This window comes from Carassius carassius, chromosome 7 (assembly GCF_963082965.1).
Source record: "Carassius carassius chromosome 7, fCarCar2.1, whole genome shotgun sequence".
Classification (NCBI taxonomy): domain Eukaryota; kingdom Metazoa; phylum Chordata; class Actinopteri; order Cypriniformes; family Cyprinidae; genus Carassius; species Carassius carassius.
The window spans coordinates 30,112,341-30,134,415 of NC_081761.1; the positions used below are offsets into that span (position 1 = coordinate 30,112,341).

General features: G+C 39.3%; 1 protein-coding gene across 2 annotated transcripts; it reads left to right on the top strand.

The window, feature by feature from the left end:
• The first annotated feature begins 1,323 nt into the window (after positions 1 to 1,323).
• Positions 1,324 to 16,253, top strand: LOC132143890 (E3 ubiquitin-protein ligase TRIM58-like). Of its 2 annotated transcripts, none has more exons than XM_059554495.1 (8): positions 1,324 to 1,429; positions 4,284 to 4,890; positions 5,001 to 5,096; positions 9,437 to 9,670; positions 9,829 to 9,976; positions 14,711 to 14,755; positions 15,513 to 15,539; positions 15,626 to 16,253. In XM_059554495.1, the coding sequence occupies exons 2-8, from the start codon at positions 4,291 to 4,293 to the stop codon at positions 16,189 to 16,191; spliced, it is 1,716 nt and encodes a 571-aa protein (XP_059410478.1). In that variant the 5' UTR covers positions 1,324 to 1,429; positions 4,284 to 4,290; the 3' UTR covers positions 16,192 to 16,253. The 2 variants fall into 2 exon arrangements, with proteins under 2 accessions (XP_059410478.1, XP_059410479.1); XM_059554496.1 differs by having other exon boundaries at positions 1,392 to 1,445.
• Positions 16,254 to 22,075: the final 5,822 nt, after the last annotated feature.

Sequence of the window (22,075 nt, forward strand, 5' to 3'; positions counted from 1 at the left end):
TGCAAGCGGTGTTTGCTTTATCAGGTGTGAAACCTTGCACCTTCGCAGACATCAGAGACACAATATCTGAGACTGGCATATTGAAGTGAAGTGAAAGTCAAATACAGCCAAGTATGGTGACACATACTCAGAATTTGTGCTCTGCATTTTACCCATCCAAAAGTGCACACACACAGCAGTGAACACACACACGCAGTTTCTTTCTTTCAAAGTATAGGGTCTAACTGGCATACATGTTTCACAAACAATATTATCAAAGCACCCATACTCACAGTAACATAAATAAAAATAAAGGTAATGTTGATGATGGTAATAAAATGGCAGAAAAGATTTTAAAATGAAATGCAAATAAAATATTTTCAAATAAAAAACAAATTAATGCTCCATAAGATAATGCTTATAAATATTCTAGTCTTTTATGTGACTTTAAAAAAGTATTATTGTGAGTTTGAATTTTAGAATGAATAGATGTTACTCAGTTATGCACAAATAAAATGTATTTACCACATTTTAGTTGCTTACGTGTAAGCACAATATTAGTTAATAACTAATAACTGTTAATAACTGTGGTAACTGTGGTGTGTTAATAACGGTGTGTGAAAAAGGTTTCTTTTACACAATTAAACCTTAAGAATTTTTTTTTTCTTTTTTGCATTCTGTTCCTAATGTGCTTGTCACTTCTACTTAAGAAGTGCGAGGGTTGAAAGTGTAGAAGTAGGCCTAAGGCAGTAACAGACCCATAAAAGCTCTCAATTAGTCTGGCATTAATGAAAGACACACTAAAGAGATCAAAGGATCATTTAACATAACAGAACAATAACATGATCACCAATACATGTTATTATGTATCAGAAGAAGAAAGGTGATTGAAAAATTTGTGGGGGCCTTTAGTTTAAACATTCATATTCTCATTTATTTTTAATTGACATGCTGTGTTCAAGGTACAAAGTCCCTTTTTATTAATGACCAAAATTAACCCTTCAAACACAAGTAATCAGGGACTGTAAATAATGATGATGCCTCTTGTCTTTTGTCTTTATGAATATGTTATGAATGAAACAATCAAAAAACTGATCTTATTTTTTATTTTATTTTTTGTCAGTCATTCTTAGAAATGAGAAGCAAACATTACTTTCTATTTTCATATTTCTTTTGTCACCTACAGTGAAATCACACAATGAACTCATTTTGAGACAGCATGTGTTAATCGAAATAAAACATTTAAAACTGATGAAAAAATCTTAAAAGCCTTAAAATCTCTAAACAAATAAAAATAATAAAGATCTGTACTTGACTGACTGGTTGGATCAGCAGCCAGGGGTGTGCTTGGCCTGTTGGTATGCGGACATACCTGTTTCCAGGAGGTCTCCACTTCATATGTGCCACATCCTGAGCGGAACAGAAGAGAAGAGCAAAGGACAGACAAGAGGTGCGTTTTTAAATGAGTATGTATGTAGGTGAATTTTTCTTTTAGATAATATTTCCATATACTCATATACTGTACTGAGTGTATATGAAGGTGTTTATGTAAGTTTGGGTTCTACTTTATGTAACTGTCCTTTCTGTAGAAGTGATGACATGTTATTGACTGAGATCATGAGATTCTACCTATTTTATAAATACAAGATATTTGTATGAATACTATTCATATTTTTGCTAACTTGCTTCTAATAAGAGACATTTGTCAGAAGATTATGGGCATGTTCACACCTGTCTTGTTTGGTTCGACTGAATCAAACTCAAGTTCGTTTCCCTCTTTGGTGTGGATCTTTTAGGCAGGTATGAAAACAGCAATCGCACCGGTCCGCTTTCAAACGAAATCTGGTACGGTTAAATGGATGAACAAATGAATGGATCACCTTAAGGATGTGTGGTTTTGTTTATAGTTTCTGATTCACTTGCAAAAAGGGCTGTGTGAAAGTGAACCACACCCAAAAAAATCTATAATATTTGGTCCAGACCAAAGCGAGGGAACTAACGGACTTTGCTGGTGTGAATACACCCATAATATAAGCATGTGGTTGTACTTTACTGCTAATTTTCCTTTAAGAAGAACTCATTTGTAATGATAAACTAAGAAGATTTCAGAGTATTTTCCCGCTCTTGGTTTTCTTAGATCTCAAGAAGGCTGCACCTATACCAGCTTTGTTGTATCTGTGTAGCTGGTCTGACTTCATTCCAACATTGTAGTTACTAGTTTAGAATAACTGAAAACTGTTCCCTTTTAATGGCAGTTTTAATACTTACATTAGACCATGACTGGGGCAGTCGTGGCCTAATGGATAGAGAGTCAGACTTGTAAGTTCAAGTTCACAGGTTTGAGTCTCAGGTCCGGCAGAAATTGTAGGTGGGAGGGAGTGAATGCACAGTGCTCTCTGCCACCATGACTGATGTGAGACCTTTGAGCAAGGCACTGAACCCCCAACCGTTCTGAGGGTGCCACAGCAATATGGCTGCCCACTGCTCCATGTGTGTGTGTTCACTGCTGGATGGGTTAAATGCAGAATATAAAGTCTGAGTATGGGTCACCATATTTGTCCACACGTCACTTCAGTTACTTGAAATGATTATATAGTAATATACACCACTAGTTACAATTTGGGAATAGTTTTTAAATGACATTTCTTATGCTCACTGTGGATGTGTATTATAAAATCTATTTTAAAATGTAATTTATTCCTGTGATGGCAAAGCTGAATTTTCAGCAGTCATTACTTCAATCTTCAGTGTCACACTGATCCTTCAGAAATGTGGTGCTCAAGAAACATTAAGTAGTAGTAGTAGTGGCAGTAGTATAAATGTTGTTTTAACTGTTTAATATTTGTGTCCCTTGACCACAAACCCAGTCTTAAATCGCAGGGGTATATTTTTAGCAATAGTCAACAATACATTGTATGGGTCAAAATCAATGATTCTTCTTTTATGACAAAAATCATTAGGATATTAAGCAGTGGCGTGGGCTACAAATCAGGAAACCGGTGCAAGTCAATCGCTGTCGTCAGTCACAAAATGTATTTTAAAAATATATATAAAGTAAATCAAATAAAATAGACTTTTAAAAAATTAATCTTTGTGAGGAAGACTGGCAACAGCTGATCATAAATTCTTTAGACACCACATAGTAACAACTTTAAACACCGACTGAAAACACTGAGCTCAAATGACATTCAGTGGTGTAGTGTGTTCCCGGCTTCACAGAATGAACCGGTTCACGTGTGGAACTAAAAGTCTTACCATTACTTGCAGACTGATGGATGGGCGCTCTCCCTCATCGGTGTTTTTGAAAGTCTTTATTTATTTTATTTATTTATTTTACAGAATTATGCATTGCTGGTGTTTTTCTGACATTTTCAGACACATGTGCAAATTACAGTCCAATCAAGCTCATCAAGAATTAGGTCTATGGAAAAACACATTTTATTTAGTTTTGCTATTTGAAATTATATAATAGTTATCTAATTGTGTGCAAATAGATTAAACAATAATTATTCAACAAATATTATATTTGTATAATAAACTGGGAGGGCCCTTTTATCAGAGTGGGCACAGGCCCGTCCACTGCCCTGATATTAAGTGAAAATCATGTTGCGTGAAGATATTTTGTAAATTTCCTACTGTAAATACATCAAACATTTATTTTTTAATAGTAATATACATTGCTAAGGACTTTGTTTGGACAACTGTAAAGATTATTTTCTCAATATTTCTATTTCTTTGCACCCTGAGATTTCAGATTTTCAAATAGTTGTATCTTGGCCAAATATTATCCTATCCTAACAAACCATACATCAATGGCTTATTTATTAAGCTTAAGTGACAGTAAAGAAATTTATCATTATCAAATAAATTTATTTTTTTAACCTTTCTATTTATCAAAGATTCCACAAAAATATTAAGCAGAATTTATATATATATATATTACTAATAATGAGAATGATATTTAATAGCTACAATACTAATTAATACAAATTGAACATCAAATCAGTATATCAGAATGATTTTTAAAGTATCATGTGACACTGAAGACTGGAGTAATGATGCTTTAAACTCTGCTTTGCCATCACAGGAATAAATAACATTTTAAAATATAAGAGATTTTGGATCAAATAACTACAGCCTTAGTTAACATAAGAGACTTCTTTCATTCTTTAAAATCATAATTATTCCAAACTGTAAATAATAATAATAATAATAATCTATATAGTGGTTAAGTGCAACAGTGACTGATGTGTTTGAGTGCACCTGTGTATTTTTTGTTTTTCAATCAGTCTGTTTGCTTTCAGATACACAATGTCAGTTCCTGGTGAATTCCTGTCAGAGGAGCAGTTTACCTGTTCTATTTGCTTAGATGTCTTCACCAATCCTGTCTCCATACCCTGCGGCCACAGCTTCTGCTCATCATGCATCACGTCCTACTGGGAGGGTCAGGGGAAAAGATGCTTCTGTCCTTTGTGCAAGGAAAGCTTCCGCAAGCGTCCTGAGCTCCACATCAATCACTCGCTCAAGGAGATCACAGAGAAGTTTAAATGGATGGCGGACACCACGATGAGTGCACCTGCAGATTCACCATCCAACTCTCTTTCTGCAGTGAAACCTGAAGCGCAGAACAGACCGGTAGAGCTGCCCAGAGGCCTCCTACCAGAAATGAGAACCCGCTTCCAAAGTACATCATCCACCCATGGTGCTCATTCTCTCCCTCCTGCCAAGACACCTAAGCGAAACTTAAGTGTGAGTGGAACAGGTTCCAATGGGCCAGAGTGTCCCAGACATGGGCATAGTTTGGAGCTACTCTGCAGGACTGACCAGACATGCATTTGTATAACATGTGCAGAGAAGGAACATTATGGGCATTCTGTGATAGATGCCAAAAGAGAGATGAATATTAAGAAGGTTAGTGTACGTATAATGCACGTGAATAAGAAGTAAATTCAATGTAGGACTAAAGGAAAAAGTTTATGTATGTGTTGCATCTGTATTAACAATTTGTATCTCTGCTTAAGTCCCAGTTGCGCATCTTGGAGGTGGAGCTACAAGGATTGATTACAGTCAGAGAGAGGAAGATAGAGGAGATCCAAACATCACTTGCAGAAATTCAAGTATGTATCTAACATTTTAAAGGAATAGCTCCAACACACTCACCTGATAATTTGTAGCTATTTTATGTTTGAGTAAATTGGTAGCTAATTTGTCTGAATTCATACAATCTCATTTGTATGTTTTCATACAATCTGCTTTCATGCCCCACTGATGACTGTTTAGGGTTGGGGTTACCGGTAGACCTTCATGCTTACTTTTAAAAGTTAAAAAACTGTTATGATTCACAGCATATGAATTCATACAAAATCACTACCTTGTAGTATTTTTAAATATGTTATAAGCTCTAAAAATTGGAGGGGGGAATAAAAAAACTTAAACTCACATTAAAGGATAGTTCACCCAAAAATGAAAATGCTGGCATCATTTACTTACCCTCAAATCTGTAGATCGTAGCCATTGACTTCCATTATATATTTTTTCCCTTTAGCAAAATGTGCAAAATTGGCAAAACAGTTCTATTGAATAGTGTAGCAATGTATGAAGAAGCTCAGATCACACCGAAGAAAATGACAAATCCCAAACTTCCCAACTGAGCAGGTGAAGGGTCACAGGTTCAAGGCTCAGTGCTAGCAGGAGTTGTAGGTGGGAGGGAGTGAATAAACAGCGCTCTCTTCCACCCTCAATACCCATGGCTGATGTGCCTTTGAGCAAGGCACTGAACCCCCAGTTGCTCCCCGGTCGCTGGATATACTGTAGCTGCCCACTGCTCCGTGTGTGTGTTCATGGTGTGTTCACTTCTCACTGCTGTTTGTGTTCACTTGGATGGGTTAAATTCTCCACTTTAACATCTTGCTTGGATAACTTTTGCCCACTGTTGTCTAGACCAGCACGCACCGCCCCATCTGCCCCCTGGCTGCCCGAGGTTCTCCGTGAACATCGCTCTAAACTCAGGGCTGCAGAGAGGAAATGGCAGAAATCAAGAAACTCTACCGACCTCAGTGTGTATCAGTCTCTCCTCTCTTCCTTTTCTGCAAATGTCTTCATGGCTAAAACATCCTACTACCACCACAAAATTAACAACTGTTGTGACGCTCGGACACTCTTCAAGACTTTCTCTTCTCTTCTTAATCCGCCGCCACCACCTCCTCCATCGACTCTTACAGCGGACCACTTTGCAGCTTTCTTCACAAATAAGACAAGATCCATCAGTGACCAATTCTCCACACCACAGACTGAGGACAACTTCACAATGACCGACGCACACTCTTTCTCCTCCTTCTCCCCACTCTCAGAGATGGACGTCTCCAAACTTCTCCTGTCCAATCATCCTACTACTTGTCCACTTGATCCAATCCCCACTCACCTCCTTCAAGCAATCTCTTCTTCAGTCATACCTTCGCTTACTCACATTATCAACTCCTCTCTTCACTCTGGAACATTTCCCTCAGCATTCAAGCAGGCTCGGGTAAGCCCACTGCTCAAGAAACCATCTCTAAATCCAGCGCTTCTTGAAAACTACAGATCGGTGTCCCTTCTTCCATTCATTGCAAAGACACTTGAGCGAGCTGTATTCAACCAGCTTTCTATGTTCCTTGTACAGAACAACCTCCTGGACAGCAACCAATCTGGCTTCAAAAGTGGCCACTCAACTAAGACTGCTCTGCTCTCGGTTACTGCAGCCCTGCGACTAGCAAGAGCAGCTTCAAAATCCTCGGTACTCATCTTACTGGACCTGTCTGCTGGTTTTGACACTGTTAATCACCAGATTCTCCTGTCCACCCTCAGAAAGATGGGCATCTCTGGAACTGCACTCCTGTGGGTTAAGTCCTTCCTCTCTGACAGATCCTTCAGTGTGTCTTGGAGGGGTGACGTTTCAATTGCAGTTCCGCTGCAGTTGATCCAGAATGCAGCAGCGAGGGTTGTCTTCAATGAGCTGAAAAAAGCTCACGTTACTCCTCTCCTCATCAGGTTACACTGGCTACCAGTAGCCGCTCGCATTAAATTCAAGGTACTGATGCTTGCCTACAAGATGACCACTGGCACGGCACCAACTTACCTAAACTCACTAGTTAAATCTTATGTGCCCTCCAGAAGTTTGCGCTCTGCAAGTGAATGATGCCTTGTGGTGCCATCCCAAAGAAGTTCAAAATCACTCTCACGGACCTTTTCCTGGACTGTGCCGAGCTGGTGGAATGACCTCCCACTCTCAATTCGTACAGCTGAGTCTTTACTCATTTTCAAGATACATCTAAAGACTCATCTTTTTTGCCTGCACTTAACCAACAAACACTAGCACTTACTATAAACACTATTAAAACAAACACTATTACACTTTATGTGTTCTATACTAGACTAATTGAGACTTGTCATGGCACTTGTATACTGTAGTTGTTCTCTTGTTGACCTAACTGCTTCTATTGTTCTCATTTGTAAGTCGCTTTGGATAAAAGCGTCTGCTAAATGATTAAATGTAAATGTAAATGCAGAGCACCAATTCCATGTATGGGTTACCATACTTGGCAAATGTCACGACTTTCACTTTCAGTCGCTACCACACCAAGAAGTGTAAAGTTTCCACTTCAAGGTGTACAGTTTTCTTGTGGCGGGAGCTCTGGACTTGAGTATGGTCTCAACAACCACGGTTAAGAGACCAGATGCTTAGAGCTATGCCCCCTCAGGGGCCACACCCACAGCTTCCATAACTCTGGGCGGGGGTAAATTATGGCACCCCCCACCTAAGAGAGGAGGTCCCTCCTGACCGGAATCTCCAGCGGAGAGCTGTCAAGACAGGACACAAGGTCCGAGAACCATACTCAAGCTGGCCAGAACAGGGCAACTAGCAGAAGACAGACCCCATCCCTCTCCAGAACTCCTGGGAGCAGAGTGATGGGGGAAAAAGCATACAGACGAAGCCTCGGCCACATCTGCACCATGGCATCCAGCCCAAGCAGAGCTGAATGCATGAGGGAGAACCAGAGTTGACAGTGTGTAATTTCCTGCAATGCAAACAGATCCATTCCATTCCCCGGCTTCAGCTGCTGTCTTGACAGGATGTCTGCTCCCTGATTGAGGTGTCCAGGGATGTACACTGCTGTCATGGAGAGGAGTTTTCCCTAGGCCCACAGGAGGATCTGTGTTCCCCATTAGGGAAAATCCCTTGGCCCTGAACCACCACTGCAAGGGTTTAATGTACAGCAGGCCAAAAGATATCATGTTGGACGCAGCTCCCATCAGACCAAACAGTCTCTGAAACAGTTTGACAGTAAACCTTGACTGACCTTCTCTCACTCCCTTCATGGCTGTGAGAATTGCTTCAATACAAGCAGGAGACAGCTGTGACTGCATCATCGTCAAATCCCACACCACGCCCAGATCCCTTATGAGACAAAAATATATTGCAGTATATTGGAAAATATCATGTAATACATTAGGCATATATTCTTATATATGTAATTCAATATTCGTCAGGATGAATAAGGTTTATCCCACAATCTCTACTATTCGTGTGGATATTGGGGAAAAACAGAAGGCCCCGCTGTGAAGGTTGCGTTCTGACTCACATGTAGCCCTCATCCAGTTTGCTCTTGGGATGAGTGTCCTGCTTCTTGGCTGGCAATTAGAAGTTTAATTTGGCTACAGTGCAAGTCACAAACTCCACAAGCTTCTCCCATGCGAAGGACTGTGGTGGCGAGTCCATAGTCTCCTTCGTGTTGACTCTCATCACAGTAAATTCCTTGTAGGAAGATAGATGAAGCACCTGGCTCTCTCTCTGGGGGGAAGAAACCGCATTGCGTGTTTCCGAGACCTGAGAGGGAGCCGTGGATCTAGTGGGTGAGGACCGAGATAAGGACGAGCCCGGTTAGGATCCCTCTGCTAAATCCACTTGTGTTCCTCACAATAGCCTCTGCTGTGCCTTGGCTGCAGCAAGATCGGGCTTAGTGGGATTTCATCTCCTAGTGGGTGTATTTGGCCACTTTCATTGAAGACGGCCAGGCGGGAGTGGAGCACTCGGAGTAGGACAAGCTCACAATCAAGCTCCCTTGAGGGCTGACTGTGCGTGCTCCACTCCCAAACAGATGATGCACAAATTGATTTGAAATGTCATCCACTCACCACTGAGTTTTATTTACACTTTGGCATTATTCTTGCTTTCTGTACAGGGGAATGCTGACTGACTGAGTGCTTTTGCAGACACACACACACACATACACCACAGATGCACTCGCTGAAGAGCAGAAGCTAATGTGCGTTTGCCGGATGCACCTTAGTTGCTCACATCACACCTTTTATTTCCATAAAAAAAGTCATGTGGGTTTGAAAAAAACATGGTTTCCTCATTCCCTTAAATATCCTAATTATTTGCTATATTTTCTCCATCGTCTCATTTGTATGCTTTAAGGTAAAAGCAGACCAAGAGAAAGCAGGTACTGTGAGTATGTTTGCTGAGTTAATGAAAGCTGTTGAGAAGTCCCAGGCTGAACTTCTGGAGGTGGTGGAGATGGGACAGCATGCTGCAGAACTTCGCTCTCAGGCCTTCATACGTGACCTGCAGATGGAGATCTCTGAACTTAGAAATAGATTTAGCGACATCAATCAGTTGGCCCAGTCCAAAGATCATGTTTCCTTCTTCAAGGTAAAACCAGACTTAAACTATTTTAATTATTGATATTTGAGAAATTGTCCCATGTATTCACCTTAAATAACGTAACCTGTCAGAAGCCAATTGTTTGTCTTATATTCATTACCCTGAAATACAACCAGTATTTAATTAATGTATTGCTGTTTTTTTAGACATATCCAGCCTACAGTACTTTACCTGAGACAAAGAGCTGGGCAGAAGTGGTCTTGACCCCTGACCCCACTGCAGGAGTAGTGCTGAGAAATGTCACTCAGATGGCGGAGGAGGTTCAGGAAGCCCTAAGAAGACTATCTGCGATCTGTAAGACAATGTTCCTTCATAAACTGCTCTTTAACCGATCATTTACCTACACTTTCATTGCAGTTCCAAACCCAAATGACTTTTATTTTTCCGTAGACTGGAAAGTGCATAACAATTTTTTTTCTTTTTCATATATTCCTTAAAATTAAATAATATATTTTAATGTGTTTGAATATTGTTAATGTAAACAAAATGACAATAATCCTGGACTCAAGAGCACTTCAGATACTTCATCTCACCAAACGTATTGTTTGTTTAAAATCAAGGAGATTTGATATTTTTTATTATTAATAATAAAAGTACTATTTAGTACTATTTTCAAATCTCTTTGTACAAAACTATAAACTGATCACACTTGTAATACCACTAGTCATTCTTTTAAAACTTGATCTCATGATTTCATTGTAGTTGCACATATTTTCATTCCACATAATCATTGTGATATGTATTGTGAACATTTGGTTTAATCATCAAAACACAACACTCTTCTTTCAATTTAGTACTTTTAACAATCAATTCATTCAACCGCAAACAATGCAAGATTAATGTTTTAAATCACCTTTGTTTCTGAAATAATTACAGTAGTACAGGCAAAACTGTCATGTTAGAAAATAATGAATAGAAAATGGCGGCTCATGGCTTTTAAAATAGAGGATGCAGAATTTAAAATGGCTTTTTTGTTGCTTTTAGTCATGTAAAGAAAATGACACACATACAGTAAGATAATATAACTTAACTTACCTGTTCTATCATTTGAAGCAAACATCCTTCCCTTCTTAAAAGTCTGTGGTAAAAGAGAGCTGCCTGTTGTGTTATTTTATTAAGCCGAATGCTGTAACATTAGTCCATATCAATCTAAGGTGTGTTCTCCCTTATTTTTAAATTTGTATATATACTGTTTGAATGGTAAATCTGTTGGCGATAAAATAGTCAATATCGCTACTCATCATAAGTACTGTTAAGTACATTATAAGTACTCAATCTCTGATCAGTTCCTCTCCCTTGTAAGAACATCAGCAGGCTGTATGTTCACAAATTACAAAACACAACCATTTTACAACTGAGGACATCCTCGAAGGGAGGTTTTTGGTGATTTTGTCAAGTTTTGCTCACTTCTGTATACCTATTTGTCTCCAAAATATGGTTAAGTAGGCACTCACACACACACACACACACACACACAAACACACAGGTATTCCTATCATCATCAGTGGCGGTTCTACATTGAATTAGAGACCCCCTTCGAAAACCCACAAAATTCTGCACAAACAGTTATATTTTATTATAACAACATAAGAGAAAGAGAAAATTATATTTCTCGGTTGCACAAATCCTTCATTAGAACATTTGAAAAACACACTCAAGAGAATCCAGTTATGAATGAATGAATGAATGAATGAATGAATGAATGAATGAAAGCTTTTATTGTCATTGTACACAAGATACAACAAAAGTGCAGAGCTTCTGCGCAAGGTGCGTGGCATAAAAAAAAAAAAAAAAAAGGTTGCATATGATATACACATATTGCACTGAATAAGATGGAAGAGGTGGGGTCAGTGTGTGTCAGTGCATGTTTGTGTTCAGCATAATTATAGCTCTGGGGAAGAAACTATACCTAAGTCTGTTTGTACATGATTTAATGCACCTGCAGCGCATGCCAGATGGCAGAAGGTTAAATTAAATTATTTCCTTTGTTTTGGTGGTGTTAAGTGTCAGGTTATTAGCTGAACACCACTCTGACAGTCTCAAGATCTCATCTCTGTGGACAGTCTCATCCCCTTTTGAAATTAGGCCCACCACTGTAGTATCATCGCGAATTTACTAATGGTATACTGGTGATGGGCTGGACGGCAGTCATGCGTGTAGAGAGAGTACAGAATTGGGCTTAGCACGCACTCCTGAGGGGAGCCAGTGCTGAGCATGTGGGTGGAAGAAAGATGGGGACCGAGTTTAACAGTCTGGGGGCGGTCTGTCAAGAAGTTTCTGATCCAAATGCAAGTGAGTGAGTGAAAGCCCAGATCTGTGAGTTTGCTGAAGAGAATGTCCGGTATGATGGTATTGAAGGCTGAGCTGTAGTCAATAAAAAGCATCCTCACATAGCTATCCCGATGTTCCAGATGGCTCAGCGCATTATGGAGAGCTATGGCTATTGCATCCTCAGTTGATCTGTTAGCTCTATAGGCAAATTGATGTGCATCAAAGGTAGAGGGGAGGCAGGTCTTCAGATGGTGTAGGACCAGCCTCTTGAAGCACTTCATGATAATTGGTGTGAGGGCAATTGGGCGATAGTCATTGAGGCTATCTGTGGCTGATTTCTTTGGTATGGGGATAATTATGGAAGTTTTCAGGCAGGATGGAATTGAGGCTTGTATCAGAGAGAGGTTGAAGAGGTTGGCGAGGACCCCTGAGAGCTGGTCAGCACATCCCTTAAGCACCTTCCCTGGGATGCCATCAGGGCCTGCAGCTTTCCTAGTGTTCACTGTTCTGTGCACCCGCCTCACTTCATGCTCCTGTGAGTGGGGGGGTTCTAGGGTCTGGTGTTGGCTGAGGTGATGTGGTTTTTTGCTGCTGTTGTGTGTCAAAATGAGCAAAAAGGCAGTTCATTTCTTCTGCCAGCAGAGGTGAGCTGTTCCCAGCTGCACCTCTGCTGCCTCTGAAGTTTGTTAGGTGCTTGGATCCCTGCCATACCTGTCGTGAATTGCCATCTGTGAAGTGATCTTCTACCTTCTTTTTGTAGTCTCTTTTTGCATCCTTAATTCCTCTCTTCAGGTTGGCTCTGGTGGCACTGTAAAGAGCTCTATCACCTGACCTAAAGGCAGCTTTCCGATCTTTAAGGAGTTTGTGGACTTGGCTGGTCATCCAGGGATTCTGGTTAGGAAAAAACCCGGATTATTTTATTCACTCTGACGTTGTCCATACAGTATTTAATGTAAGCCAGTACCACCTCAGTGTGAACAGCCAGGTCCTGATGTTGAAAAACTTCCCAGTCGGTATGTGTAAAACAGTCCTGAAGCTGAGGAAGTGCATTTTCGGGCCATATAGAAACAGTCATTGTGAGTGGTGTTGTTCTTCTTCTGAGGGGAGTATATGCTGGAATAAGAAGTATAGAGAGGTGGTCTGACTGGCCTAGGTGAGGGAGAGGGATAGCTCTATATGCATGTTTAATGTTGGTGTACACACGGTCAAGTGTGTTATCCCCTCTAGTCGGGCATTTAACATGCTGGAAGAAGTGTGGAAGTGCTGTTTTTAGATCTGCCTGATTAAAATCTCCAGCTATAATGTGTACTCCATTAGGATGAGCATGCTGCTGTTTATTTATGGAATCTAGCAAGAGAGTAAGAGCTATGCTGACATTAGCATTGGGTGGTATGTAAACATCACTACTGTTAACTCTCTCGGTAAAAAGAATGGGCGGCATTTGACAGTCATGAATTCCAAATCCGGAGAGCAGTGGCTATCTATGATTATACTATTTTTTGACCAATCATTGTGCACATATATACACACGCCGCCCCCTCTGATCTTACCAGAGTCTTTATTTCTGTCGCAGCGATGTAAAGTGCGACACGACAGGTGCACTGCTGCGTCAGGGATCCGTGGGTGGAGCCAGGTCTCAGATACTATCATGATGCAGCAGTCGAGGATGTGATGGTTCCCAGCGATATAAAGCCCCAGTTCGTCCATTTTGTGAACCAAGGATCTTGCATTGGTGAGATACATGCTTGGTAAAGGAGGCTTATGTGGTTGTTTTCTGAGTCTCACCAAAAGACCGGCCCAGCAGCCCCGCTTTTGTTTCCTTTCCCGACGCCGCCTGCTTCGGGGTCTGGCGAGACCAAAAACCGTCCACTGAGATCCACTGAGTTATTTAACTATTGCAATTACAACAGGAAACACACTTTTTAAGGTGCACAGTATCCACCTCCAACATTGCCAAAAGACAATGAACACAATTCTGCACAAAATATGACAGTGTAAGTTATCAAAACTTAAATAAATATACACTATATACATAAATGTGCCAAAAATATATAGTGCCAAAGAACGCTACTGATCATTATGGTGACATTCCATAGGGGTAATGGGTTTTATCCTGTACAAACTGTATATTCTAGCCCACTACACTAACCCTAACCCTACTCCTAAACCTATCCTTCAAAAATCCTGGGTTTTTCTCATAGAAAAATAAAAAATCTCCCACAAGAACAAGGATTTCAGATATCGCCATTTTTGTGGGGCCATTTTTGTATGACAAACAAGTTCTTTAGAAACTATTTCTATTGAATCTATATCTGTACCAAATTATTCACTGATTAACCATTAAGATGAGTCAGATTAAATAATAGAAAAATGTATTAAACTGAATGAGAAGACATGCAAATTAAGTTTGATAGTAAGAGCTTTATGAAAGCTAGTTACTATGAATGAAACATTTATATAGAGGAAACAATTATTTTGTGTAGTGAAAATGATATTTTGTGATTGTGTGTATTGTACTAAGACAATTGAAAATACGCTAAAATATTTGGGGGATAAAACTGCACTTTTGATAATCTGTTGTGATATTAGTACTATGAGTTTTGAAAATGTAACAGCTGCTTGTGAAAATAGTACAAAAGCAAAAAAAACAAACAAACAAAAAAATAAAATAAACTGTTAGACCAGATTTTAGATCTTTGCATGTACATGTCACTGTTTTCTCAGTCATGTTTATGGTATGTATTGTTGTGCTGTCAGGTTTGCGCCCTTCCACAGGAAACCCACAGGAAATATATCAACAAAGTACGTTTTTTATTCTCCTTTTTTCCGACTAGTACAGTTTTAGCTTTCCGTCAGTTTCAGTGCTGGTGGCTAAATCATATATATATATATATATATATATATATATATATATATTTTTTTTTTTTTTTTTTTTTTTTATGTCACTACAGAGAACTGCATTTTCTGTTACAGTCCACATTTCAAATCCAGGTACAAAACTAATCTTATAATTTAAACTTTTAAGATATTATTGACTATATATATTTGGCTCATATGACAAATTATTTGTTGATGTCAAATTAAATGCGAATACTCTTGTCTTACCCAAGAGTAGCATAAAAAAAGAAAATCATTCAGAAAATGCCGGTTTTCATGTATGCTGATAATATTATAACAAAATACACAACAGGTCAGAAGTTTGGAATAATTAAAATTTTAGAACTGTTTTCTGTTTTCATTGTTATTAATATAATAATCAAATTCATGTTATTTCAAAGCTTAATTTTCAGAAGCCATTAGTCTAGTCTTCAAACATGATCCTTCTGAAATCATTCTTAAATATAGCGGTTTGATCCTTAAGCATTAATAATGGTTCTTATTTTCAATGTTGAAAACAGTTTTTGCTCCCTAATATTCCAAACTTTTGACTGGTATTGTATATGATTGGAGTGACTCTGTACAGTCTTGTACAAAGCCATTTAATTCTGCATTTTTGTTAATTTATTATTATTATTTTCATTTTAAAAGTAATATTTTTTCTGCTTTCTTATAACTGTAGAAGTATGGAAAGTGCAGGAATATGCAAGTATGAGATCATTTTACATTTTCACCTTTTTCATTTGTATGTTTGCAAACATATTGTTTTCAACTCTGTCCTGTTTCTCTCCTCAGTGGACGTGACCCTAGATCGAGACTCAGCCCATCCGCGTCTGATAATCTCTGATGATGGTAAACAGGTGCACTGCAGTGACCGCTACCAGACGGTGCCAGACACAATTGAACGGTTTGACCGTGTTGTGTGTGTACTTGGCCACCAAGGTATTAGCTCTGGCTGCCATTACTGGGAGGTTGTTGTGGGTGAGAAGACAGACTGGGATTTGGGCATTGCTAGGTGCTCCATCGGCAGGAAAGGAAAAATAGTTGCAAACCCAGCTAATGGATTTTGGTTTCTAAGTCTACGAGACAAGCATGAATATGTCTTCCGCACAGAACCATCAATGCCTATAGTTGTACACCCAAAACCACAGCACATTGGCGTCTATGTTGACTATGAAAAAGGTCAATTGTCCTTTTATAATGCAGATACAACGTCACTGATATTTACCTTCACAGACTCCTTTGCAGAGACTTTATATCCTTTTTTCAGCCCATGCACGAACAAATCTGGCAAAAATGAGGCCCCGCTTATCATATGTCCTGCCTATCCAGCTAACCCAAGCTGGTATACTGAAAAATGAAATAATACTGGGATAGAACCAAAAAATAAAGCTCACAGGGTTTGTTTACTTTATTATTTAATTGCAAATTAATATGGTTTTAAATTTACAATCTATGAGATCATTCATTGGCCTGATGTTTTTTTTTATATATTCAACAAAATATAAACAGTTAATCCTTATAGACTATACCTTATAGAATATATTATGATATACCTAAAACAATAAGACTTATAAAAGGGAAATTATTAGCAAGGCTTGAAAGTTGGGATTTAATTTAACACTGAATACAAGATTGGATGGTGATGGAGATCTGATTGTAAAACAAATAACCTCTCATTAGTATTAAGCTTGACCAAGCATAAAAATGTATAATGTTCAAATATGTGTTTTGTACATTATAGTAAAACAAAAATAAATGTGAATACAAAATACTGAGTCCATATTATGAGATTATGGTCCTTTAAGTCAAACTAGAGACCAAAAGGTCTTTAAAAGAATTTGTACTGCAACTTTTGTAAGTTAGGGACTAGGGAGTAACTGTTTGTTATAAAGGTATAGCTCACCCATGAAGGTTCAGAAAGCTCTCAGATTTCATAAAAAATATCTTCATTAGTTTTCCAGAGATGGTGTTGACACAATTTTAATTTTTGGGTGAACTATCCCTTTAAATTACATATGCAATTGTGACTAATAATAATTATAATAATAATACAATAATTTTGCCTTTGATCATAATTGCAACTTTACATTTCAAAATATTTTTTTTAAAGGCAGCTATATTTCAAAACTGCAACTTCTTTGTTGGCTTATAAAAACTGAACTGATTTATGTGTGCAGTGTGATATCATGCATTATAATCAAAGCAGCTACAGCATTTTATTTATTGCATATTTGATTTCCAGTTGACCATTTTTTGTTGTTCATTCTATTTTCTTTCATCTATATCAGTTTTACATTTGCAGTGCTAGGTGAGGCCAATGTGGTCACCAGCACAGCTCAGCCCTGCTAAAAGCCAATGATAGTCAGAGAATGAGATTCTGCTGGGGTATGGAAAGCCATTTTAACATTTAATCTATAAACTGTACGAGTATATATTTTCATGGTACTAGTACTTATTTTTTAGATACTAGTATATTTTCCATTAAGTACTAGTACTTATTCATTAGGTACTAGTATTTGTTATTTAGCTACTAGTTCTTATTCTTTAGGTACTAGTGTTTATTCTTTAGGTACTAGTGTCTTTCTATACAGTTACTACTACTTATTCATTAGATACTAGTACTTAATCATTAGATACAAGTACTTATTCCAATAGTGACTAGTAATTAATTATACTTTTCTTGTTAAGAAAATAGAACTAGTATTTTATTTGTACACAAGCACATAGAAAACATATTTTTATCAGTTTTGTAAATACTGTAATTTCATAAACATTTCATAAAAATAGCCTAATATGGCAGGATGAAGATAAGAAACCATTTTATTATCTTTTATTTCCTATTTTTCCTCCAGTTAAAACAATTAATATCATACCAGGGATGTACATTAACTTTTTATTATTATTATTATTATTATTATTATTTTTGCATATAAATGCTACAGACATTGAATGTTTTTACATGAATGTTCTGTACAGCACACACAATCCAAACCTTATGGTTTTTACGCAAACATTTTCTTTATTTAGAAAAAAGGGCAAAAATTATTATTCTAAAAAAAAATTGCTATACTTGTTGGGCTTCACAAATCCCTTATATGGAGAAAGACATTCAGCTTTAGCTGTATGTGACGAGTGGGGCGGGGCCGAGGGACATGGGAGCGAGGCCGGGGGAGTGATTGGAGATGAACTACACCTGTTCGTCCCACCGGTCTCGAGGCCCATGGAGGAGATGGAAGGATATAAAACTGGAGCGACGACAGTGAAGGACGAGAGAGGACCAGGCCTGGGCTTTTAGTTGTGTTTTGGTTTTTATTTTATGCGCACCAGTCGTCCGTGAGGGGCTGGTGCGCTGTTTTGTGTTTATTTTGTTATTAAAATGTTTTTGATTGTCCGCCGGTTCCCGCCTCCTTCTTCCCGATGACTGGGAAGTCTTTTATCATTACAGTGGTGCCGAAGCCCGGGAGAAGGAGGGACGCGCTGCTGAAGATCCCTCGCCGCTGTGGTGAATCCGCGGTGCCAACGAGCTGGCGAGGAGTGTGCCGCCATGGACGCTCGAGGCGGTGGGCTGGAGCGAGTTGCCGGGGACGGGCGAGCTCGCTACCGGCCGCCCACGATGTGGAGGGACGGCTGCCGTCCGTGAGGGAGCGGAGGAGTCGGCGCCGTTCGCCAGGTGGCCGGAGCCTGCTGCCATCCGCCGGAACGGGGAGGAGCAGGGAACGGGGGACTCCTGCCGGCTGCCCAAAACCGGAGGAGCCGTCGCCGTCCACCGGGCGGCGGAGGAGTGTCGTGCCGTCCGCCGAGGGCCGTCCAGTGCCACCGCCAGGCACCGCGGAGGAGATCGCCCAGCTGGTGGAGGGCCGAGCAGCGGTGCGTCTGGGAACCGGAATTTTTTTTTTTTTTTTTTTTCCTCTCTCCCCTCTCTCGTCTCTGTCGCTCCTCCTTCCATCTCCTTTTCTCTCGCCTCGCCTGTCCTACCCCCAGGTTCCCGCAGGTCCCCGGGAGCGGCCCCCCCGGAGGGAGGGGGGGGGGGGGGAGTAGAGCGCAGTCTCGGGAGTACCCCCCGGCCTGCGAGGGGCGATGGGGGTATGTGACGAGTGGGGCGGGGCCGAGGGACATGGGAGCGAGGCCGGGGGCGTGATTGGAGATGAACTACACCTGTTCGTCCCACCGGTCTCGAGGCCCATGGAGGAGATGGAAGGATATAAAACTGGAGCGACGACAGTGAAGGACGAGAGAGGACCAGGCCTGGGCTTTTAGTTGTGTTTTGGTTTTTATTTTATGCGCACCAGTCGTCCGTGAGGGGCTGGTGCGCTGTTTTGTGTTTATTTTGGTTATTAAAATGTTTTTGATTGTCCGCCGGTTCCCGCCTCCTTCTTCCGGATGAATATAAAGGTTGATATCGTTACACTGTAGATGTAGCCTAGTAGCTGAATAACATGCAGATAGGTGTTTTACTGATGAAACAAGAAGAAAATAAACAATGACTGCAACAATATATGGTTTTATCTGTGCCCTTCAAGCCATCTCTGGTATTTTTATAAGAATAAAGTATATTTAAAATGCAATGCTAATCGACATAGCCTTTATCACTGTATAGAATAATATAAAGTGGCATGATTTCTCCCACATTCTGGTTAATGAAACCATGTCAGATTACAATAATAAGTTATTTCACAGGCTTGTTGTTGTGAAGTGAATTTGAACTAAAACATATCATTATACTTTTGTTGGACAACAGGTTTTCAATGTTTTCTTGTGTTTTCATGCTAACCAATAAGCAAATAGGCTAACATACAAAACCAGTTAGCCCTACTTAACAATCTAATTAATTCTGCATATTAATGTATTGTATTATCATGTGGACTCTGATTGTATGGTTGAGATGGAATCATGTTTATTTCACGAGTTCACATTTACTTTTAATTAAATAAAGGTTATGCGTATATGGCACACTGTCCGGGGAGAGAGCTGCGAGCCCGGCTAGATTCCCGAGCCTGGGTTTCCCTACTGCCTCTGTTCGGGGAGAGGGGTCTGAGCTCGGTGTCCGGCCCAGCCCAAAGTGCTCCCCCAAGTTCTTCTCCCTGAGCTAATCGGGGTGGCGGAGGGATTCTGAAAGTCGAGAGATAACGAATGTAGGATGTACTGATTATTTATAGGGTTTTTTTCTCTTGAGCTGATTGGTAAACGGTGTAATCACTAATGATGGACTGGCTGTGTTAATTATCCGTTCATGCTCCTCCCGAAATTTGTTTATGAAACATCACTTAATGATCTGTTTACATGAAGTTACCTCCAAATACATTCTCACTAGTTCCTTATGAGGTGGAAGATATCAAGTCAAAGTTATTCTGTTTTTGATATCATCTTTTAATTTCTGACTAATAATTATTTATATCTATTTAAACATAACTGCAATTATTAAATACTTGTACTAATTCATTAGATGCTAGTACCTATTTAATAGATACTAGTAGTTATTTATTAGGTACTAGTATTTATTTATTAGACACTAGTAGGGCTGCACGATAAATCGCATGTGATATTTAATGCGCATCTTAGTCAGTAGTCAGTAAAGCCGGTTTTGTAATCAGCGATAAATCTCCATTACCTGCACGCATTCAAATGGAGGAGCATTTACTACACAAAGGTTGTCTTAATCTATGACTAGTCCAAATGGCTGCAGTTCATTTTAAAAACAAATCGTACTAGTAACATTTAGAATAAGTACTAGTATGTAACAAATGTGTACTAGTATCTATTTAATAGGCACTAGTATCTATTGAATGAGTACTAGTTTCTAATACATAAGCACAAGTACCTAAGGAATAAGCACTAGTGTCTAATGAATAAGTACTAGTATCTAATACATAAGTAGTGTCTAATTAATAGGTACTAGTATCTAATTAATGAGTACTAGTACATAAAAATTAAGTACTAGTCACTACTGAAATAAGTAATAGTAATCTAATGAAAACGAAGGCTACTAGTTACTTTACAAAAGACACTAGTGCCTTAAGAATTTAAGTTAATAGAATTGAATAGAAAATAAGTTAATATTACTTAATGGAAAAGATAGTATAGATTCTAGTATCTAAAAAATAATTACTAGTAACGTTAAATTAGATACTAGTGCAGTTTATAGATTAAATGTTAAAGCGGTTTGCCATAGCTGGGGCACGGGCCCGGACCTCTTGTCTTGACTCCACATTTCATGCATGTACAATGATGGAGAGGTAGAAAAGCAGAGCTAGACGTTAAGTAACCAACAGTAACCAATGGCTGCAGCTCCTTTTTTGTGACCGCGCGCAGCGTCAGACCTCCACACGCTGCGTTCGAGGAGACTGATAGCACAGCGCTTCAGGCAACGCCACAAACCTGATCCACTGTACAGTAGCTACATGTAAGACAGGTAAGTTTGATTTCAGTGAATTTTCGATTAAAATTATTTTGATTTTCAACTATGTCCACGTGCACATTTAAGCTACCCTAACTGCACAATTTCAGGTTTTTTCTTTTTCTTAAATGGGTGCTAGAAGCCAATAGAAGCCTATATTAATGTGATAAAAAATAAGCGCCTTGCAGTCTTCAGAAGACATTTTTTTTCACCAGGTGTATTTATGATTTTGTCTATTAGACGACAAGTCAAACATAAGCTGTATGATTATTATACAAAATGTGCAGATTATGGTCAAACCACTTACTCTTTTAATGTCGAGTTGTAGATTTTTTTTCTCGCTGTCAATGGTGCCAAACGGGACACTGGCACGCGACGCAATATTGTCCCACATTAACACAGCTATACTTTAATAAATTATGAACGATACGTCAGGCGTTGCCTTCGAAGGGTTTGTTTAACCGTCAAAGGCGGACTACTAAGGACTGCCTATATCTAATGTAGACATCTCTATAACTTGCATCGTCCATATCAGCGATTATTGTTGCATAAGCCGCCTTTTTCTTATCGTCATGTTTGACGGGATTTTGCAGGGGTGCTTTGGAAGAATATCTGGAAATAAGTCAGTCGGGATGAGCTCGGTATCATAAGCCTCTTTGGTTTGAATGTGAGTGTCATTCTCTGAAATAACCTTGACTAAACTGGCGTAATGACACCGATTAAAGTCAAAGGTTTTCATGTGAAATTGTTGTTTATGGCACTATTAATCAGGATGGGCCTGGAGTCCCATCTGCGTGCATGATCTACAAATAAATCTACAGGGGGAAAAAATCAGGGTTTACCTCTCT